The sequence below is a fragment of the Kryptolebias marmoratus genome, linkage group LG5 (assembly GCF_001649575.2).
Source record: "Kryptolebias marmoratus isolate JLee-2015 linkage group LG5, ASM164957v2, whole genome shotgun sequence".
Classification (NCBI taxonomy): domain Eukaryota; kingdom Metazoa; phylum Chordata; class Actinopteri; order Cyprinodontiformes; family Rivulidae; genus Kryptolebias; species Kryptolebias marmoratus.
In genome coordinates, this window is record NC_051434.1 from 45110 (window position 1) to 66064 (window position 20955).

A 20955-nucleotide genomic window follows, 5' to 3' on the forward strand; every position below is an offset into this window, starting at 1 on the left:
AGATGCGATCCTAAGGCCACCAAAACGGATCCCCTCAACACCTTGGCTGCGCCTAGAAATTCTGTCCATAAACGTTATGAACAGAATCGGTGACAAAGAGCAACCTTGGCGGAGTCCAACTATTACCGGAAACGAGTCCGACTTACTGCCGGCGATGCGGACCGAGCTCTGACACCGGTCATATAGGGACCTAACAGCCCGTATCAAAGGACCCGGTACCCCATACTCCTGGAGCACCCCCCACAAGATTCCCAGAGGGACACGGTCGAACGCCTTCTCCAAGTCCACAAAACACATCTTTGCTTCATTTGAACATAAAATAAAAGTAAAAGATTATGGAAAAGTTACAGTTTCTTAATTTGTTTTCCATCCTGCTCTCTGATGTTTGCCCAAGCTTGGTGAGAGCTTGCAGTGAGATGTGCTGTGGGATGCAGAAAGGGATAAAAAAGCAATGATCATATGTTAATATGTCCATTCATCCAGCCTAATCCACATGCTTAATAAGGTGGGAGGAAACCAAAATGATGAACATAACCCACATATGCAGAATGAATCTGCAAATTATTTTATGTTAATTTTACCTCACAATTCTTGCTTTTAAACAAACATATAATATGAACAAAAAATTGACTCATTTTTATCGCAAATAAGTATTCTAACTCGTAATAGGAGGGTCACAGAAGTTCTTATTGAAAATTTTCTACTTATATATTTTATTATATAACGGTTTACACCGCAACCTCCATCTCAGGTGTCAATACTCCTTTAAACCGCAGTAATTGTTCAGCACCACCTCAGCTGAAGGCCAGTTCGAATACTCCTTTAAAACCCAGTAATTATCCTGCAACATCTCCTGTTTTTACATCCTGCTGGGTTAATTGTATTGGACTGTTTGTGTGTGATGCAGTTGAACTTTTAGAACTGTTAGTGGTACTGACCAAAGAGATTGTGAACCTCAACATCAGGGACAAAAAATGGAGGACCTGCAAGAGAAACACGAGTCAAACCTGCTGCATCTTCAGGTGTTTCAGAGTCAAAATAAATAAAATGTTTGATTTCAGATGCAGACATGAGGTTGTCTCTGCAGAATCAGACCTTTATATAACTCAGGATTGTACAGGAGTGTATCCAAAAGGTAACTGCAGTCTGAGCCCATGAGAGACATGATGAGAGCAGCATACCTGCAGAATCCAGGAATCAGACATCAAATCCTGACAATGAGATTTTTCTGCTGAAAATGTTTGGATCTGGTCTCACCTCTTTCTGTCCTTTGGGTTTATGGCCACCAGAGATCCTCTGTCCCAGATGGCTCCAAACTGACCTCCAACGGAGCTGGGATATGCAAACAAACCAACTCATAGAAGGAAGGAGAAGATTTAATTAAAAAAAAAAAAAACTAAAATCTAGAGAACTTGTTACCTGGAGAAGCTGAACAGGTCACACTTATACAGGGAGATGTTCTTCTCCAGGTTCTGTTGGCAATAAAACAGTGTGGCTCAATAACCTGAAACTGCACTCAGAGGTTCTACCAACATCTACGCCCAACCAGAACCCCACAAAAATCTAGAACAATTAGGTTCCAGAACAACCACAACATTTATCACTTTCAGAATTGTTCCTGTTTGACGGTTCAAAACTCAGAGTTTCTGTTGTCTTGTAACATTGGAGATTTCAAGTTGTTCTGTAGGTTTGGTACCAGTACCAGAACTGCTTGTCCAACAGACAATACATCCAATAGAAAGAGGAGATTTGTTGTGTGGATGTTTCAGAGGGATTTTACTCTAGTGTGTTGGAAAAATTAAGATATCTGAAACAGACATGAACATGTTTTATTATTTCCAATGAAGCTACTGTAGTGGAATTAATTTTATAATAATGAAACCTAAGTGTAACATAATGATGTTCCAACCCCTGAAAAAGTTGGGATGTTGTGTAAAATGTAAAATAAAAACAGAATGCAATGATTTGGAAATCTCATAAACCTATATTTTATTCACAATGAAACATAGTAAACATATCAAAAGCTAAAACTAAGAAATTGAACCATTTAAGAAAAAAGAAATCTGGTAATTTTGAATCTGATGGCAGCAACACTTCTGTTTCCAGATGTTCCAGATGTTTCCCTCTGTGCAGCATCTCCATCAGTCTGTAAACATCTGGACCTGAGGTTGTCCCATTCTGTCCTGGATGGGAGCAGATGTGGTTCTAAAACGCTTTTAAACTGTGTGCTGATAACAGGGTGGATGGTCCCTTTCCTTGTAATACAAATCCTAATTACATTATAACAGATTATCACCAAATATTTTATTACATTTTCATTATAATTTCTAATTATCGTCATATTAATGTCCGAACCTCAACAAATTATTATATTATTATCAGATTATTTTTTATCAAATTCTTACCAGATTATCATTCAATTTACCGGATTGTCGTCTGATTTTTTTAGACTCTCACCAGAATCTCATCACATTCTAATTGGATAATAATTTTATTTTCATGAGTTTCTTCCCAGATTCCTGTCAGACTTTTAGATCCTTACCAGACTATTCTCAGACTCTGATCAGATTATATCAGATTTTCTTCTAACTCAACAGATTCTCATAAGAATATCACCAGATTATCATCAGCATTTTAGTAGACTAGTATTAGATTCTCACCCAATTCACATCAGATTATTGTCATTTTATCATCTATTCATCATTTTAGGATTCTCATCTAATTTTCATCACTCTTATCAGCTTTCTGATAGATTGTCATCAGATTCCCAGTTTAATCCCAGTTCTTATCATGTATTCATCAGATTCTCATTGTCTTATCAGATTCTTATTATTTAAAAAAAAATCTCATCAGATTTTCTACCCGATTATTATCAGATTGTAATAGGATAAGTATAAGATTTTTACCAAATTACCAGATTTTTGTCAGATTCTCATCACCTTATTAGATTCCCATCAATTTTTTTCTTGACTCTGAGCTCAGACTGAGCTTGTATGAGGAACGATTGATTTCTGATGTGATGCATTGTTAGAGCCAAACATGTCCAGCAGACCCAGGACCAGATTATAAACTATTAAAAAGGGACAGAGCCATGAAACGCTCATCAGGTTGTCCAGCTTACCTACCTTAAAGAGTTTGGCTCCAGGTATAGAGGAAACTGGCTCCTCAACGAACGTCATGTTGTTCTCCTCAAAGAACTGCCGAATAGCCTTTTCAGAAATCTCCACTCCAACCACAATGTGACCCAAATCAGCCAACCTGACACAGGATGGCCAGGTCAGGCGACATAATGCAAACATGATGTGATTTATCTGAACATTTATTCGTACCACTTCATGTCCACAGCTTTCCCACACAAAGGGAAGAAGAAGCGAACTCCAGTCCGTCCACTCAAAACCTTCTCCAGATGAGTCTTCAGCATCCTGTTGGACATCAAACCATCAGCAATTTAAGGTCAAAGTAAGTAAAAGAAATCAGCAGAAGTACAAGAATCAACAGACTTAAGGTAACATAGAAATAGAAGCAATGGATTCCACAACCTGAGGACTACAGCTTTAAAATATGAGTCTGTGGCACCACCAGCAACCTTTGGCCAGATGATCTCAGAATGCAAGAAGGGGTTTGGAGTTCTAAAAGGTCAAAGATGTAGGTTGGAGCTTGATTGCACTAAAAGTTAGGATTTAAATTGTAAAACAGATAAAATGTACAGTTAGCCAGTGTAAAGAAATAAAAAAGGTGGAATGTGTCATCTTGTGTGTTTGCTAAAAGCCTTACTGCAGAAGTCTGGACTTTAGAGTTTGGAGATCTTTCTCAGCTGGAAGAAGCCATTTTTAATCAGTCCTCTCAATGAAGTTTTAAAGACAAAGAGTCAAAGACAGCTCCACGGTTTCTGCAGTAAAACTGACTGGATCAATCAAAGGATTGAAGGATTCATTGATTTTGCCAGGATTAGCTGGTCCTGGATGGCTGAGACTCTGAACCACAAATCTGCAACTTTTACATGAATTTTGCTCCTGTATTCATTACAACAATAAATAAATAAAAAATAAATTTGTCCAGAGCCACAAAATATATTTAAAGCTTGAAATAAAACTGCTTAATAATACTTGCATAAATAATACATATATAAAAATATATAGTTTGTTTACACAACGGAAGAAAGGAAACTCTTGAAGAGTTGATTTATTATTAATTCATTTATCATTTATTAATTATCTTGATTATTTTATTATAATATCATATTTTATTATCACAATGTAACATTACATTATTACTTTATCATATTATTATATTATCCTTTTCTCATGTCCTGGATGACTGAGAATCTACACCAACATAGAAAGAACAAACAAAAGTCAAAGTGTGTTTACGTGTGCACAGTGGGCTGATGGAAGCCAATCTGGTTCTCCTGCCAGCGGTTCTCCCATTCTGTCAGTGACATGACCCGATCAGCCTGCAGATCCAACATCCTGCTGAAGGTGCTGAGAGCAGCTGAAGCACACACACACACACACAACCTGTGAGCACACCTGAGCCAGGTGAGTATAAAGGTCACGGTGTCATCACTGGTCTAACTGGTCCAAATACCTTATGCAAATAACTTCCTTTTGACAAGGATTTGAAGTTTGATAAACTGATAACCCCTGTAATCACGGTCAGCTTTTATCAGCTACATCTTTTAACCAAGTTTAAACCTTTTTCAAATCGTTCTGATGTGGAAAAGCCCATTCAGGCTTTTATCAGCTCAAGGCTTGATGACTGCAATGCTTTGTATGTTTGAATCTCTTACTTCTCCATCAGACGCCTTCAGTTTGTACAAAACTCTGCACCAACATTCCCAGATCGCCCACCTTTTATTTTCTCTCCACTGGGTTCCGGTCCGTTTTAATTGATTTGAAACTTTTAAAGCTCTCACCTCACCTTATTTAGCTGATCTAGTAGCTTTCTGTGAGAATGAGAGGACCTTAAGATCAACTAATAAATCTTCACTGTTTGTCCCTGAGTCAAAATACAAACGTTGGGCTGACCGGGCCTTTTGGGTCCCTGCACCCAGACTGTGGAACCAACTCCTTCAGGACTATCGCTGATCTGGGCCTTTTTAAATCTTATCTTAAAACCTTTTCATTCAGGCAGGTTTGGAATAGTCATAGTGGCATTTTGCTATTGGTTTGTTTTGAACTTTGTGTTGTGAAGCACTTTGTGCACCGTTTGGCTGTTGCAAAGGGCTCTATAAATAAATGCTGATTGATGGATTTACCTGCCTGTCACATGAACACAATGACTTGCAGCTTCACCTGAGACCTGTAGCACCTGGAAGCTGCGAAGTGAAGAACTCTTACCCAACGGTAGAGATGGCAGAAATCATCTGGAACAATTGTTCCAGAAAAAGATTTGATCTTGTGCAATGTTTGGAACACCTCACCAAATGAATTCAAAAGTCTCATGTTTGTCTCACATGCAGCAAAATCTGGTGGTTAAATTAACTCTTAGCATAGAAAATCAGAAAAACGAATAACACAAAAAAATAAAGATAAAATGTGTACTTATTATAAAAGGACTTTAAGACAAACAATTCCGTTTTAGTGATTATTTTATCAGCATGTTTTAAAATATTACTCAAACGCTGAACATTTGTTTTGTATCTTTTTGTCTCATTTGTGTTGCTTGATAGTTTGTGTTGAACAAAGGATATTTTATTTGAATCAATCTGTATTTGTTCCAAAAAACAATGTGTTCAGCATCGTTAGGACTGAGATGCTGACCCCTTCCACATCATATCAATCCAAAACCTAAAACCCCGCTCAGACTTTAGAAACTGTCGGGAGGTGAATTATCTGCCAATCAGGAGAGGACATGAGAAATAACCATTTAAATATTAATTATATGCGTATTTTTAGTTGGGTAATTTTAGTATTTTATTTGAAAACAAGATAACAGGATCGTCGCGTTTCACTGAATTTCGACTCACTGTTTCGACGTTTCGGAAAAACCGAATGGACCAGTCACTTACTACCTAACAGCGGTCACGTGACCCAGCAGCAGCAGTCCTCTCACCTGTGCACCTGTCCGAGGACTCAGAGGTCTGTTCAGCAGCTAAAGGAGTTTTTCTGCCCTGACTTTAGTCTGACAGGCTGTCTTCTGCTTTGGAGTTCTCCAGCACTTCTAAACTTAGAAATGTTATACTGAGTCCTCTCGCTGCTTCCTCTTCCGCCTTCTGTGGGCGGGGCTTTAGGTTGTTAGGTGTTTTAGCTCCACCTACCGTCCTGGAGGACTGTTGGTCAAAGTTTACTAATCTCATAAGTGCAAATATCTAAAATCAAACTAACATTTTTTTTCAAGACTTTAGGTTTTTTTCTCTTTGGTATAGAATGTATTTAGATGATTATTTTTTTGTGTGTGTTTTCTATTTCTGTTCCCAACAAACAAATGTTCCAGATGTTCTACTGTTTCTGATCTTTTTAAAACACATTTTGTTTTAAATTAACCCATCGGATCCAACATCAGCCTCTAAATTATTTTGTTTCATGTTTTTATACAAATATTTCCTCCAACTTGGTTTATTGGAAATGTCGTCTTACTGCTGAGTCTTACCGTGTTTTCACTCATTCATATTTTTCCAGCTGAAACTTTAATTTAAATAAATTAAACATTTAATCAGAAAAACAGATCTGCTATAACAAATTTAGTCTTTTATCAAAATGTTTTCGTTTGTTTATGTATTTTGAAAATCATCCTAACACAACTTCACACTCTTCCGTGCAGCTGAAAAAAGATTTTTATTACTAACAGAAGGTGCAACACGCCACATGGCCACAGGGGGGCGCGACAGGACTGAAAACACTAACATATTTAAAAGAACAACATAAACGACAACACAACAGGCAAGGCTGGGAAAAAAACATGGCCACAAAAGTTCTGCATCTGAGACTCAGCTGGTTCTGGTTCTGGTTCAGTTCGGTTGTGTTGGCCGGGAGCCGTGACGCACCTCCACGTTCACGTCTGCGCGTGACTCGCCCCAGCTGCGCACGTCCATCCAGATGTGTGTGTTTGTCTGAACCAATCAGCTGCCGCCCTGAGGGAGGAGGAGGGAACGGGAGGGGGTGAAGTGTTGTGGAAAATGGACCGGTCCTCCTGCTCGGTGTCTTATCCAGCCAGGAGCTCCGTGAACTGATGGTGTGAGGAGAACCGGAGGAGAACCGGAGGAGAACCGGGGGAGGAGCTGAGAATCAACCAGGAGGAGGTTCGGATCGGCTCGGACGTGTTTGCAGCTCGAAGCTTCTCCTCGGAACCTCAGCTCTCTGTGAGCTCCTGTTTTGTTCGGTTCGGTTTCATTGTCTCCCGACTGCACCACAGCAGCGTGTGCACGCGCTTAGCTTCTGTCATCAGGTTGGATCCAGGTGATGGAGGCAGCCTCACGACCACGCGCTCTGCGCATCTGAAGGTTGAACAGAGACAGAACCGGAGCACCGAGGAGCAGCGGGCTGTGGGCTCGGCTGGTTCGGATTGTGTTTCTGAGTGGGAGAAGGACCGGGGTTCGGTTCCAGCACCGGGGGTGGGGTGAGGCGGAGACTATTATCCGGTACCGTGCTGCGGAAGTTTTCTGTCCGTCGGTGTGACGTCAGATACGTAAATCCGGAGCGGAGAGGCGCCGGGAGGCGGATCAGGAGGTTTTGCCTCCGAACCTCCTTAGAACCGGCTCAGCTTATACAGAAACTGTTCTGGGACACTTCAGGAGTCCAGAAAGGACCTGGACCAATCCGGACCAACCTGGACCAAGGTGTTCAGGCCTCAGATGCTGAGGTGAGCAGGACAGGTGAGACTTATTGCTCCTTTTTAAGCTTCACAGAGTTTCTCCCTCACCCACTGAGAAACAAACTCAGGTCTCAGGTGGAGCAGGTGGGCCCGGTGCACCTGTACACCTCCACAGGTGATACAGTGTGATGTCAGTACGACTTGTATCCATCCAGTAAAGTCACACTACATCTGACTTAAAGGCCTAGCTTTCCTTGACAGAATGCCTATCGCTCGCTGCCCCTCATGCCAGAGTTTTAAACTGATTATCTGACGTTCAGATGGAGTGAAGGCCATTTTGGTCAATCTATGGAAAAAACGTTGTATGTGATCTCATGTGATCATGCATTATCTCAGAAATAGTTTTAAAAGATTGAAACTAAATAATTTAGCCTGATATGTTAAAGTACCACTGATTGATTTGTTCTCTGCATTTGACCCATCTCCAGAGGGAGCAGTGAGCAGCAGTGGTGCTGCGCTCGAGAATCATTTGGTGACCTCACCCTTAATGCTGAGTGTCAAGCAGGGTGGCAATTGGTCCCATTTTTACAGTCTTTGGTATGACCTGGCTGGGGATTGAACCCACAACCTCCCAGTTGCAGGGCAGACACTCTACCACTAGGCCACTGATGTTTTGAACATTGCAAGGAAAACTCATCTCTCTAGCCCTCCCTCACTGGATACTGTCTCTGAAAAGTGTCCATTATGTCCACAGATTTACTGGATACTGTCTCTGAAAAGTGTCCATTATGTCCACAGATTTGGACTGATATGACTTCCAGTTAATAGCAGTTTGATGTGACACAAATAAGAAGTTCCACTTTGTTCTCAGTTCACAGATTCAGCTTTTGCTGTTGTAATCTCCAAGAACAAGAGCAAAAACAGAATGCTCTTTGTGGATTCATAATGAAGTGAAACTTATTATTTGTGTCACATTAAACTGATGTTAACTGTGAGACGTGTCAGTCCAAATACGTGGATGTCATGGACACTTTGTAGGGACAGTATCTACAGATGGGACAGCTGAGGACAGAGGAGTTTTCCCTCATGATGTTCAAAATATATCAGAGTCATTTATTTACAAATAAACATCTGTCTTTTAAAACTGTGCAAATTTCCTGCATTTTTTAAATGTATACTTGATTTGTATTGTAGTTTTCTTCTGCTGCATTTGTTTTTTGGTATTTTTGACAGTTCATTCAAATGATAAAACCCTTTTTGGCCTTCGATTGTTTGATGTAATAATAATGAGTTTGATAAAAGACTAAATTTCCATTTAAGGCTGTTATTGTCTCATTGCAGTTACACAGAATACAAAAACATTGGCATCTGCAGCATAAACACAAGCAGGTAGACTGTTGTTACTGGGGTCGTAGGTTAGGCAGGAGGTGGGTTTATGACATCATGATTTAGGCTGTCCACACAAAAACAGTGGTGTTTAAAGCTGAACTGAAAAGGGTTCTGAAAGAAAATCATAAGATATGCTTATTGTAAAATTTTCCCCCCAAAAAATTATACAATTTAAAAAAAAAAAATACAGAACACTGAAGAAACCACTTAGGTGTTTTCAGCTTTTTCAGTGACCACTCCTGATGTGTGACTGAGTTTCACACCATTCAGCCATTCACCAGTGAGTGGATGAATACTAGAACAATATAGGTCAATGAATTGCAATTAATCGTTCGAACCGGCCAGAAAATACCACTGGAGTTTCATTTTTTGGCTTCCCAAAATATAAAAACCTTCAGATTTGGATCCATAGTAGCCAATGTGGGAATTACTTTTAGAACTCGGGTTCGGATCACTTTAAAGGGAAGCACCGCTCCGACCCTCATTACTGCAAATGGAGAGGAGGACATCTCCATAGAGAAGGAGACAAGAAACAGGACGTTTTACTGACAATTTCTGTCATTAAAAGGTCTGAGCTGCTTACAGGCTGACAGCCTGAGATCAGTCTGTGATTCAGAGCAGTTTGTTACTGATGAAAACATATAAACAATCCATGTGTAACTAAACAAGTCTGAACTTGCTGTTGATTAGTTTACTCTAGTGGGAGAGTTCCAGTTCCAGTTAGCTTCGAGCTAACATCAAGTTAGCAATGTAAGCTCTCTATTGCCGTCTTTATGTTGATTTGCGGTGTCATGTACTGATGTCACTGATGTCTCCAGCACTCTTTTAGGGGCTGGCCGGGGCACAGCGCACGTCATGAAACCAGGATGGCAACTCCGCCTCCCAAATCACCTACGTTGGAAATTACTGACTAAAACGCTTAAAAAAACTTATTTAAGTTTCAGGTCAGAAAAACCGGTCCCTGGAATCTTGTGTGAGTGTGTTTGACTAAATAACATTCATGAAATGTCAATATTTTGAGATTTGATTTCAGTTCACCTTTAGGGATTTTCTTACTCAGGAACCTGATTTTGAAAAACACCAGTTAAGGCCTCCTAAAACGCCATTTCCATGTGGATGAGGTCTGAGTCAGGTTTATCTGAATTGGATGTATTTAAGTTGGGTTTATTTGAGTCAGGTTTGTTTACCTGAGTTAGGTTTATTGGAGTTGGATGTATTTGCAGATCAGTCTTCAGACTGTAACCAATCTTCAACTGGGTCTTCTGTAGAGATTGTAGACAAGCTGAAAACGACCCATTTTTGCTCCTGCTGAAAAAGTTCTGTATTAATGAAGCTAAGAGAAACAAACAAGGCTGCTGCACCTCATTGAGCCATTAATTACAAACCTCAAGACACTTAGGGATGAAAGAAGATGTGATTTCTCTGATCCCAGAAAAAAATGGTGTCATTAGCATGAAAATATAGATAAGGCTCTCAGGGGAAGAAGGCTGTTATTTTTAAAGAATATTTTAGCATCTTGTATTAAAGACTGAAGAAATGGAAACAGATGCTGATTCAGTTTGATGAAACACACAGTCAGGAGTGTTCACCTTAAACATGATGACATCTTTGTTTAAAGGAAATGATTTAAATCTGCAGATTAACAGGAAATGTGTTGAACAAGTCTCTGGATTTTCTTAGCGCGGTCTCAGTTATCTTCTCACAGTGATTAGGCTCAGGTTTGATTTCATCAGGCTAACATTTAATGCTCTCCAGGATTTTCTCTCATTTAAGTTCCTGTGAAGGTTTTTGATTGCAAACAGCATCAAGAACACTGAGGATGATTTCAGACAGGAAGCTCATTGAATTCTTAATAGTTAAGTTTAAATGAGATTTTATCTTGGTTATCTCCCCTTGACTTGGAGATCCCCTAGTTGCTTCAGGTTTGGTATAGAGCTCAATGGAAGGGATGCTTACCTCGAGATCAAGCCAAATCTTGGGTACATGCTTCTCACTTTTATGTCATGTTTGGTGCATAAATGTGTCAGGAGACCCTGATTACATCCTTAGATACTCACAGGTTGGTACCTGTTTGTACTCTGCTATGTTCTGCTTGGAAGGAAATAAGGGGGAGGGAGAGAGACAGATCACTGTGAGAGAAAGAGGGGAGGTTAATACACCTTAAGGGTTACGTTTTAGTGCTATTTTTAGAAAGAAAGTGGATAATACTAAACTTAGGTTTAGTGTTGAGTTTATAAACAAGGTTAAGTTCTGGGTCTGGGTCAGTGTAGCAGATGGAATAATTCTTCAGTGTGGAAGAGATTTTAAACTGATTGAGAGAATCTCAGATTTAAAGATCAACTTTCAAGTGTAAGATAAAAAACATCTCAAACCTGTAATTAACAAAACACACATAAATGCACACAAATACACATGATCATTCAGAGACTCTCTCTCTCTCTCTCTCTCTCACACACACACGTCAATTCAGAGCAAACGAAACAAACTTTCTTCAAATAAACTTCTTGTTTATTTGAAGGAAGAATTTCTGTTGAACACTAAAAATAAAAAAGTCAGCTGATCCAACAGGACGTGTAAGAAAGACATTTAAAAAGACCTATCACTCCATTATATGTTAAAACATTTGTACAGATTTATAAATGTATTATTTTATTTATTTATCAATGTAAAAAAGTGGTTTTTGCCCTGAAGAACAGCAAATGTTGGATCAGGACAGTGGTTCTCCAGCTGAAAATGTTGGATCAAGACAGTTCTCTAACTGAAATGCTAATAAATCAGCCTAAAGTAATCTCAGTTTAGCTTTCAAAGTCAATAATAATAAATACATTTTTTTTACCATTTCCAGACCTCATGCAACATATTCCATGAAATGTATCAGGATAGTAATTCTTCAGCAGGAAACATTGATTAAGTTGGTGATTCTTTAGGAACACATGAAGCTGGTGTCTGCACTGGTGAAACCCTGATAAAAGATGTTCCTGCAGTGAGGGAGGAGCTGATTCCTGCTGACAGAAATAAATGATATAATTAAACTGAATAATCACCTGCAATCTTTTCTGCAGAGACATGCTGAGCCAACTCTCATTGAATGAGGGCCTACCACTGAAATTCACCAGGATTAGAGCTATAAATGTTAAACAGGAGAACAAACAGCTGCAGGTTGTTGCTGTTAGGAGGCAGACTGTGGTTTGTTCTGCTGTGTTGGAAAATAAAACTAAGTCTTTCTCAGTCTAGTGTCATTGTCTGTAAAACTAAAAAAAATAATAAGTTGGAGGAGGATCAAAGAAAGAATAAATACTTTCTGGTGTGGATCAAAAGTGTTTTCATTATGCTTGTGGTTGTAGTCCCCAGATTTGGAGATTTTTATTTTAGTCTTTACATTAACCACAACAACACAAGAGCATTTGGGTTTATATACAGTAAATAATATGGTCAGATAAAATCTCTCCTTTCCATCATTACAGTCTATCTCTTGAACTTTACAGTAACTCTGCCTAATCAGGATCAGACAGGTTAAGATTTGATTTATTCTGCAGTAAAAAATGTGACTGAATCTGCAGCAAAAGTATAGTAAATCAGTCTGTGGGATTATTGATGGTTTATGTTTTGTCTGCATTAAAGAATCAAACTGAACTGAATTCAGGACCTAAGAAGAGGATGTGGTATTGATTCCAGATTTTAAAAAATCCTGCAAAACAGAAATGTCTCATGGAAACTTGACACATTTCTGTTACTCAACTTGAAACTTATCGTTCCACCATCAGCATTCAGCTGATGATGATTCATCCTTGATCCAGTTTCTGTTCTCATGTGACGGTCTCTGAACCTAAAACACAAACTCAGATGTTTGGGTTTGTATTGTTACAGTAAAACAAACCGGTTTGGGATCAAACAGAAAATTTCAAATGGAAAAGTTGAAACAAGCTTTGTGTTGTGTGACACTTTACTGCATAAATACAAGTTGGTGGTGCACAATCGTGCAGCGTCTTCTCGAACTCCTGGTTCAGCTTTTGTTAGTGAGTGTAAGTGTGTCAGATATAACAGTCTTGAACTTTGAGAAATAAGCTTGGATTTACCACTGATCCTGATATCACAGCTGGGCAGGATGACGCTAAGATCAGCAATATGACATTGTAAACAACATCAGCACAGAGTTAAAAGGAAGAGGTGCGCACAGAAGCAAAAACTAAGAGGGGCAAGCCTACTAGCTGGGCGAAAGGGTAATAATATTAGACCATCAATTCCATCCTTGTTTCTAGCCAATGTGCAGGCATTGGACAACAAAATGAACTTATTGTGTCTGTGAATGAACATGTTCTAAGAGACGAGGAACTGCTGTGCACTTATTTTGATGAAAACATGGTTAAACAGCAAAATGCCAGACCCAGCATTCCAGATTAGCGACATGCTACTTCATTGAGCCAACCGGAACTGTTTGTTGGGAAAGACTCGTGGAAGGGGTCTATGTGTGTATAACAATCAAGGAAGTTGTACAAATGGTTCCATTGTTAACAGTAGCTGCTCTGAAGCTGTGGAATACACAACCATCAAATACCACTACTTACCTAGATAGTTCACAGTGGTGGTTAGTGTAGCTGTTTACATTCCTCTGAGCACTAAAGCACTCATGACTCACTCCAAATCCTTCAAAACAAACACGCAAATGAGAGAACTGACTGGCAGATTTTCAAGGAGGCAGCAACAACAGCTGGAGAGGTGGACTTGGATGAGTATGCAGCTTCTGTCACCACATCAGTAAGTGTGTGGATGATGTTACTTCAACAAAATTATTAACAGTCCACCCCAACCAGAAGCCCTGGCTAACTGCAGAGGTTAGATCTCTGCTGAAAACTAGGAACTCTACATTCAAGGCTAGTAATCTTGTGGCACTAAGGGCAGCCAAGAGAAACCTCATGGCAGAAATTAAAAGGGCTAAGGCTGATTATCCACCTAAAATCTAAGGGCTTTTCATCAAAAATGACCTCCATAGCATGTGGGCTGGCATCAAAAACATAACAGATTCAAACAGGAAGGATGCTAAATGCCCCAGACATTCATCTTTGGCTGATGTTCTCAATGCATTTTTCTCCCATTTTGACGGTATGCACACCATTCCTAACATTAGACTCACTCAGCCACACAGTGGCCAGCCTCCAAGTATTACATCAGAGGATGTCCTACAGACCCTGAAGAAAATCAACCCATAGATGGCTGCAGGGCACAATAACACCCCAGGTTGCATCCTGGAAGACTGTGCACACCAGCTTTCAGAGTAACTGACAGAGTAACACAGCTGCAGTAGGAATAATCACTGATAATGATGAGAGAAGATATAAACAGGAGGTTGAGCAACTGGAGAAATGGTGTAGAGAACACCCCTGTGTAAACAGAAAAAAAAAAACTAAAAAATGATTGTTGACTTCAGAAGAGTCACTGGAACTCACCATCCATACCTTAACATTGGAGGATTGCAGGTGCAAGTTATCCTCTCCATTAAGTACTTGGGGTGTCTATTAATTGCAATCTCACCAGGGGCCCAAACTGCAGCAGGTTGATAAACAAACAGGCTGGACTGGACACCACAGTCCTCTTGAGCTTCTACAGGTGTACCGTGGAGAGCATCATCGCTTCATGTGTCACCATGTGGCATAAAACTGCTCTGCTGCAGACAAAAGTCTCGCAGCGAGTACTCAAGACTGCTCAGAAGATCACTGGGAGCATCTTCACAGGAGACAGTGACATCTACATCAGGAGATGCAGAAGCATCACTGCAGAGATCATAAAGGTCTGCACCCATCCTGCTCACAGACTGTTTGCTCCCTGCCTTGATGCAGGATGATCTAACCCACTTCTGCTCCTAGGTTTTTGATTATATTTGGATGTATATGTTTGGTGGAAGTATTTTAATGAGAGAGCGTGTGTGTGTGTGTGTGTGTGGGGGGGGTTACACGTTTCTTTCTATTGCACTTGATTGTATTTTTATTGCTTATTGCAGTTTTATCACTGACAGGACCTCAGTATTTATTTTCTGTTCCTCGTGTATTCATTTGGAATGACAATAAGTCTCCTTGAATGCTTGAATCTGAATCTCCATAAGGAACATTAGTTTTTTAAGGAGCTGAAGCAAGAGTTTTAAATTTGATCTGAAAAGATCCAGTTCTTTATCATCATCATCATTGTGATAGTCTTCATCACAGGGGGTGAATTATTGATGAAGAGCATGACTTTCCAAATTACTGACATGGCCAATTCGCACAGGATTAACAACACAGGCAATCTCTGTAATTATTACAAATAGGGCTTTAGTTTTCTGCTTTTAAACTCAGACAGGACAGAGGTTGTCTTTCACTTTCTCTGGATGGCATTAATTTGGTCTGGTTTTGAAGGGCTTAAAAGGTTCTTGTAAGAGTGAAACTATGGTCCTTGTTCATAAAGACTCATGAGAATGAAAGCATGATTCTGGGTCTGAAAGTTTCATCTCCATAAATCTGTGGTTCTGATTCTGATAGGTTCATGTGAAAGTAAAACTATATGTTTTCTGTGAGAGTGAAACCATGGTTCTCAGTTCTTAAACATTCCTTTAAGAGTGAAATATTCTGGACGTTTTTGAGAGGCAGCCTTCTGTATTATCTCTTTCTAATGATGGATGTCAGTCTGAAGATTTACTGATGTAAACTTGACTGAAGACTGGGACTCTGATAACATTAAAAGCTGAAACGGAAGGATACATGTTCCAAAGGAAATAAACATGCAGAATGTTTGTCCATTAAAAGATTTCAGCATTAATCCTTGCTCCTTGTCTCGGTGTGAGAGCTCAGAGCGTTGGTTGTTGGCTCTCATCAGCAGCCTTGTGTTTGTATAACTGCCAGCAGAGCAGGAAGGTAAAAGGCTGCAGAGGAGGAATGTGAAGGTGAGGCTTGAAAGCTGCCTTTGTGTTACTGCTGGCAATAAGAAGGCTGTGTTTTACTGAGGGTTGTGTTTGCCACATAAATACGTTAAGTACTTCAGAGGGATGTTTCTGAAGAATGTGAGGCTAAAACAAATTCAACAGAAACCTTCTGCTCCCTGCTTCAGATACTGGTTTCAGTCTCATCCCTAAGATGTAGTAGTGTCATATTCAACAGCAAATATGTAGTTTTCTAAATCTAACTAGGTTGTTCTACCTGTGAAAGGTCTTGTTCTGTGGACTAATACTGTTGTCATCGTGAGTACAATCCTGCAAATGTCAAAGACCCAGAGAATGGTGGAAGTTCTGATTCTTCTTTAAAGTTGAATACCTTCAACGACACCTTTCAAAAGCCCAAATCCTTCTACTGCTGTGCGTTTGTGTGTTCTGAATGCAAATGTGTGCCAACTGTCCAATCCAGTCTGAAGCTCTCTGAGAAATGTTGGTCTCGGCATAATTTAGACAGAGGTTCTCTGTGAACTGATGTGGATTCTTGTTTGCTCTTTTCTCCCCAGGAGACACCCTGCAGACAGCATGAGGCAGCCCTGAGTGACAATGAACAGCAGAGGAAATGCTTGTTCCTCTGCTGAGGCAGCCTGATACTCCAACGGCCTAAGAAGAGGGCCAGATTCTCAGACTGGATCATTCTACGAGTAGTTGACTGAGAAGAAATTATGTCCTTGTTAACACATTGTTATTCATCAGAAGCTCCCTGTTAGTGTCTGAGTTGGCCCCAGTGAGGCTGCAGAGCTGAGGGGCAGAGAGGAAGAAGCAGAGGATCCCAGAGTGTTGGTGGGAGGAGGCAGGAAGACTGACGGCCCCCATGCAGGCGCGCAAGAAGTATGTTTTGTTGGGCTTGTGTGCATGCTGCTGGCTGATCCTGTTCTACTACGGTGGAGGAGTTCAAATTAGGCTGCTGCGCCTGCTGACACGCCACCGGGCAGATGTGCTGCACCACTGGCCTAATTGGACTGACCAGGCCTTCCTCCCTCGATATGCCCATCTAGAAGAACTCCAGACAGACCCGGGTATGGCTGAGTCACCCCGGCAGCGGCACCAGGTGTGGCCAGCCATCTATAAAGACAGCCGCTGCCGAATGGAGACATGCTTTGACTTTTCGCGGTGTCGGCGCAGAGGCAGGGATGGGTTCAGAGTGTATATATATCCATTGGAAAAAAGTGATCGTGTGTCTGAGAGCTACAGAAAGATCTTGACATCTGTAGCCGAGTCTCGATATTACACATCTGACCCTCGAGAGGCATGCCTGTTTGTGCTTGGCATTGACACCTTGGATCGGGACCAGCTGTCAGGACAGTTTGTTCCCCATGTGGATGAGCGCATCCGGAGTTACCCGCTGTGGAATGATGGCAGAAACCACCTGATCTTCAACCTGTACTCAGGCACCTGGCCCAACTATACAGAGGATCTGGGTTTCAACATTGGTCAGGCCATCTTAGCCAAAGCCAGCCTGAACACGGAACATTTCAGGCCTGGCTTCGATGTCTCCATTCCACTCTTTTCAAAGGACCACCCACAGAAGGGTGGGGAACAGGGCTGGCTGCTGAGGAATACCACCCCCCCACGGAGGAAGTACCTGCTGATGTTCAAAGGGAAGCGTTATCTGACAGGCATTGGCTCAGACACCAGGAATGCTCTTCATCACATCCACAATGGGAAGGACATTGTCTCACTGACAACGTGCCGTCACGGGAAGGACTGGGAGAAGCACAAAGACGCTCGCTGTGACCATGACAACCTGGAATATGAGAGGTAAGTCCAGGTCCCATAACCAGAGAGCGTTATATTGGTAAGTTGCTTTGTAGGTCAGGTTAATAAAGTATGACGGTCCGGGGGAGCTCTCTTTTTTCGTGGTTTGGTTTGGGGGATTTGAGGGCCTGAAGGGGAGGCTCAATTTGCTTTAGGGTTCGTGTTAGCAAAGTATGTAGGCCTGGGGTAGCTCAGTCTTTTTTGTGGGTTGGGGTAGGAAGGTATGAGTTAGGTTGGGGTGGATCATGAAAACTTGTGGAGGAATGAAGATGAATAAAAGAGTAAAGTGATCACAATGAGACAGACCCATCAGAAACCCAGGGGAATAGTCTCTGTAGGTGTGTTTCTGTTTCAGATTGCTGCTGGTTCCTACAGGGTCATGTTGGACTGCTGCTGATTCTGATTGGGTCGCATTGGACAGTTTCTTCTCTGCAGGAGGTGTTTTCCTGTGTCAGGCTCTTATCAGGTGGCTCCAGGTTAATAAGCCACTGCATATGCTGCACCAACAGATTAACCTGAAGGGACTGGGACAACTAGTGACCTGAGGAACCAGACCCGAAAGCATAAACCAGCTGAGCTGCCTGACACAATTAGAGCCTAATCTTCAGCCTTCACTAAATAAATAAATAAAACCAATATCATCACATCCTTCTCCTCCAACAGATAAAAGAAAGAAAAAGTACTGAAGACACATTAACAAGTTTAACTCAGCCTGGTTTAATCCATTACGGCGTGATTAACTTATCATAAAAACTGTTATTTAAAGGAAAATTTAAAAGTGTGGAGTGAATATTTACCTTTTTTAAATACAGCAGGTAGTGTTGTACATACACACAAAGTGAAACAGTATTTTAGTTTTTGGGTTGCTGAGCTGTAACTCAAGTTTTGTTCAAGTTACAGAGCAGCAGGTTTTCTTCTACCTTTCTGAATAAAAACAGACAATCAGCTGCAGCGTCTCACTATATGGGATGGTTTTCATCAGGCCTCATATTATAAAAAACTTTCATCAATTTCAGACATTTTTGGATGATCTTCTTGTTTCCTCTCTGGTTCAGGTTTAAACTTTCAAAGCTCTCCATATTCTTCTGAAACATCAGAAAGTTTTCCTGTAAAACTGTAGAGATGGTGTCTCTTCTGTGAAGAATACAGCAATCTGACTAAACTCTTCACTGCAGAAACTGATGAGATCTCCACAGCTTGTTTTTAATGAAATCAGGTTTGTCTGATCTGTTTTTGTTCCATTTTTAAAGAACAGAATGAGAACTGCAGAGAATCTTCACTCTTTGTGCAGATTCCCTGAAAACCTCATTAAAATGAGTCATGGGGAGATAGATGTAAGAAGAACAAAAGGTGCCTGGAACTTTTTGGATTTGTTGAATGTCATGATGAAGATGATGGTGAGGAAGGTTAGCTGAGGCCTGAATATATCGGGGACAGAGGGATGGGGGTGACTGGGGGCAGAGAACTGGGGGAGAAGCAGCACCGCAGCCTAATGGCCTACTTTCTTCACTTCAGAGTGAAACATAGGTCAAACTGTGAATTTAAATGAGAAGTCCTGTGAAAAAGAAAGAAAAGACCTGTAGAAAGAAACACAGAAAACAAAGTTCTGTGGTTTTGTTTGGACCAGCTGAGGGAGGTCAACAAACATCAAGTCAAATCAAATTTATTTATAAAGCAAATGTCGTTGGCCAAAGTGTTGCACACAAAACAATAAACAGTAAAAAGATCATACCAAACACACGAGAACATAAATAAACAAAAAAATGCAAATTTAATAAGACATATAAAACATCAAAATAAAGCAAAAAATGACAACTTTCATGCTGTATGAAAAGCCAGTGAGTACAAATGGGCTTTAAGATGAGATTTAATACCCAGAGTTGAAGCCTGTCTGATATGAAGGGGCAGCTGGTTCCACAGTTTAGGAACTACAACTAAAGACTCAATCACCTCTGGACAAGCCTGGACCTCAGGATGCCAAAAATAAAATGGGTTCGAGAACAGATCCTTGATGAACCCTATCCCTCCATATCTGAACCAGTCTAGTGCCATGCCTTTGATAGCACAGAGATCAGAATACTGTAGTCAACTGTGTCAATGCAGCTGGGGCTAAAACTGTAGCTAATAAAAGATTAAACATTTCAAGAATGTCAGAATAAAAGATTTAAAATCATGTTATTGCAAGAAGGTTTCAAACATCACAGGAAAGTGATCAGAAACCAGCATCACATATTTAACAGTCTGTTGGACCGGAAACAGACTGAAAAAGATTTTAAAAAGTCTTTGAACAAAGGCTTGGTGTGACAGCACATGTGAATATTTAAATCACTAATAAATAAGACACAATCATATTTTAAGATAATTTTGGCCAAAAAGTCATAGAAGACTTGAAGAAAATCCTTCATGACATTTCAAAGGTCTTTAAACATCTGCACAAAGAGTTGGGCAGGAGCTACCCAACTCAAATGTAAGAAGTTCAAAGCTTGAATAAAAGTCAGGTAAAAGTTGTTTACTGGTCAACTTTTTAACAGCTTCTACACTCAGGGCCGTAGCCAGACTTAAAAAAATACTGAGGTCAACCACTCATTATCCCCCTGCACATCAGTTACAATGAAGAGCAAAACTCCATAAAATGGAAGCATTTATTTAAAACATAAGTGTCTTGAATGTGTATATGACATGTATTTGTGTGTGTTTGTAAATCCATGGGGATCAGCCTCATCTGAAGCAACAGAGGACTCAGGGCACAACCATGATGACTCACTGAAATGACATGAATTAGTTTATATGAATGTTGATTGTTCAGGCTGCACAAACACATTCAGAACACAAGATTTTAGCAAGAGATTTTACCTTTTTATCAAATATCAGTGAGGTGTTGCAGTTTTGGAGCTGGACCAGTTCTAGTGTGGTCCAGATGAAAAAAAAGTGCTGAAGTGGCCCTTTATTGATGTTTCAGGAATCAGATGAAGGTTTCACAGATCACACACTTGGTTTTAAATGTTCTGCAATCAGTGCAGAATAATCTGCTCCAGGTTTGAAGTGTCTAGGTGTTGTAGTTTTTTAACTAGAGGAGATTAAAGATGCTGAAGGTAGTGAAA

The 20955-nt window shown here is 40.4% G+C and overlaps 2 protein-coding genes across 4 annotated transcripts in view; one reads left to right on the forward strand and one right to left on the reverse strand.

Annotated features, from left to right (window-relative positions):
• LOC108250170 (probable thiopurine S-methyltransferase) overlaps nucleotides 1-6218 on the reverse strand; it is a 7557-nt gene extending 1339 nt beyond the window's left edge. Inside the window, exons 1-8 of one of the 2 annotated variants that reach the window (XM_017439925.3) lie at nucleotides 6055-6218; nucleotides 4371-4491; nucleotides 3330-3422; nucleotides 3126-3258; nucleotides 1420-1472; nucleotides 1258-1332; nucleotides 1096-1181; nucleotides 939-983 (exon numbers count right to left, since the gene is read on the reverse strand). In XM_017439925.3, the coding sequence (XP_017295414.1) occupies nucleotides 939-983; nucleotides 1096-1181; nucleotides 1258-1332; nucleotides 1420-1472; nucleotides 3126-3258; nucleotides 3330-3422; nucleotides 4371-4468 (583 nt within the window). In that variant the 5' untranslated portion in view covers nucleotides 4469-4491; nucleotides 6055-6218. Of the gene's footprint in view, nucleotides 1-938; nucleotides 984-1095; nucleotides 1182-1257; nucleotides 1333-1419; nucleotides 1473-3125; nucleotides 3259-3329; nucleotides 3423-3539; nucleotides 3791-4370; nucleotides 4492-6054 lie in introns of those variants that run through there. The other variant, XM_025002467.2, reaches the window with a different exon arrangement.
• Nucleotides 6219-6930: 712 nt separating this feature from the next.
• The window catches only part of ext1c (exostoses (multiple) 1c), a 48844-nt gene continuing 34819 nt past the window's right edge, over nucleotides 6931-20955 (forward strand). The window contains exons 1-2 of one of the 2 annotated variants that reach the window (XM_017439933.3): nucleotides 6931-7813; nucleotides 16603-17857. In XM_017439933.3, coding sequence (XP_017295422.1) covers nucleotides 16911-17857 — 947 coding nt within the window. In that variant the 5' untranslated portion in view covers nucleotides 6931-7813; nucleotides 16603-16910. The remainder of the gene's footprint in view (nucleotides 7814-16602; nucleotides 17858-20955) is intronic. The other variant, XM_017439934.3, reaches the window with a different exon arrangement.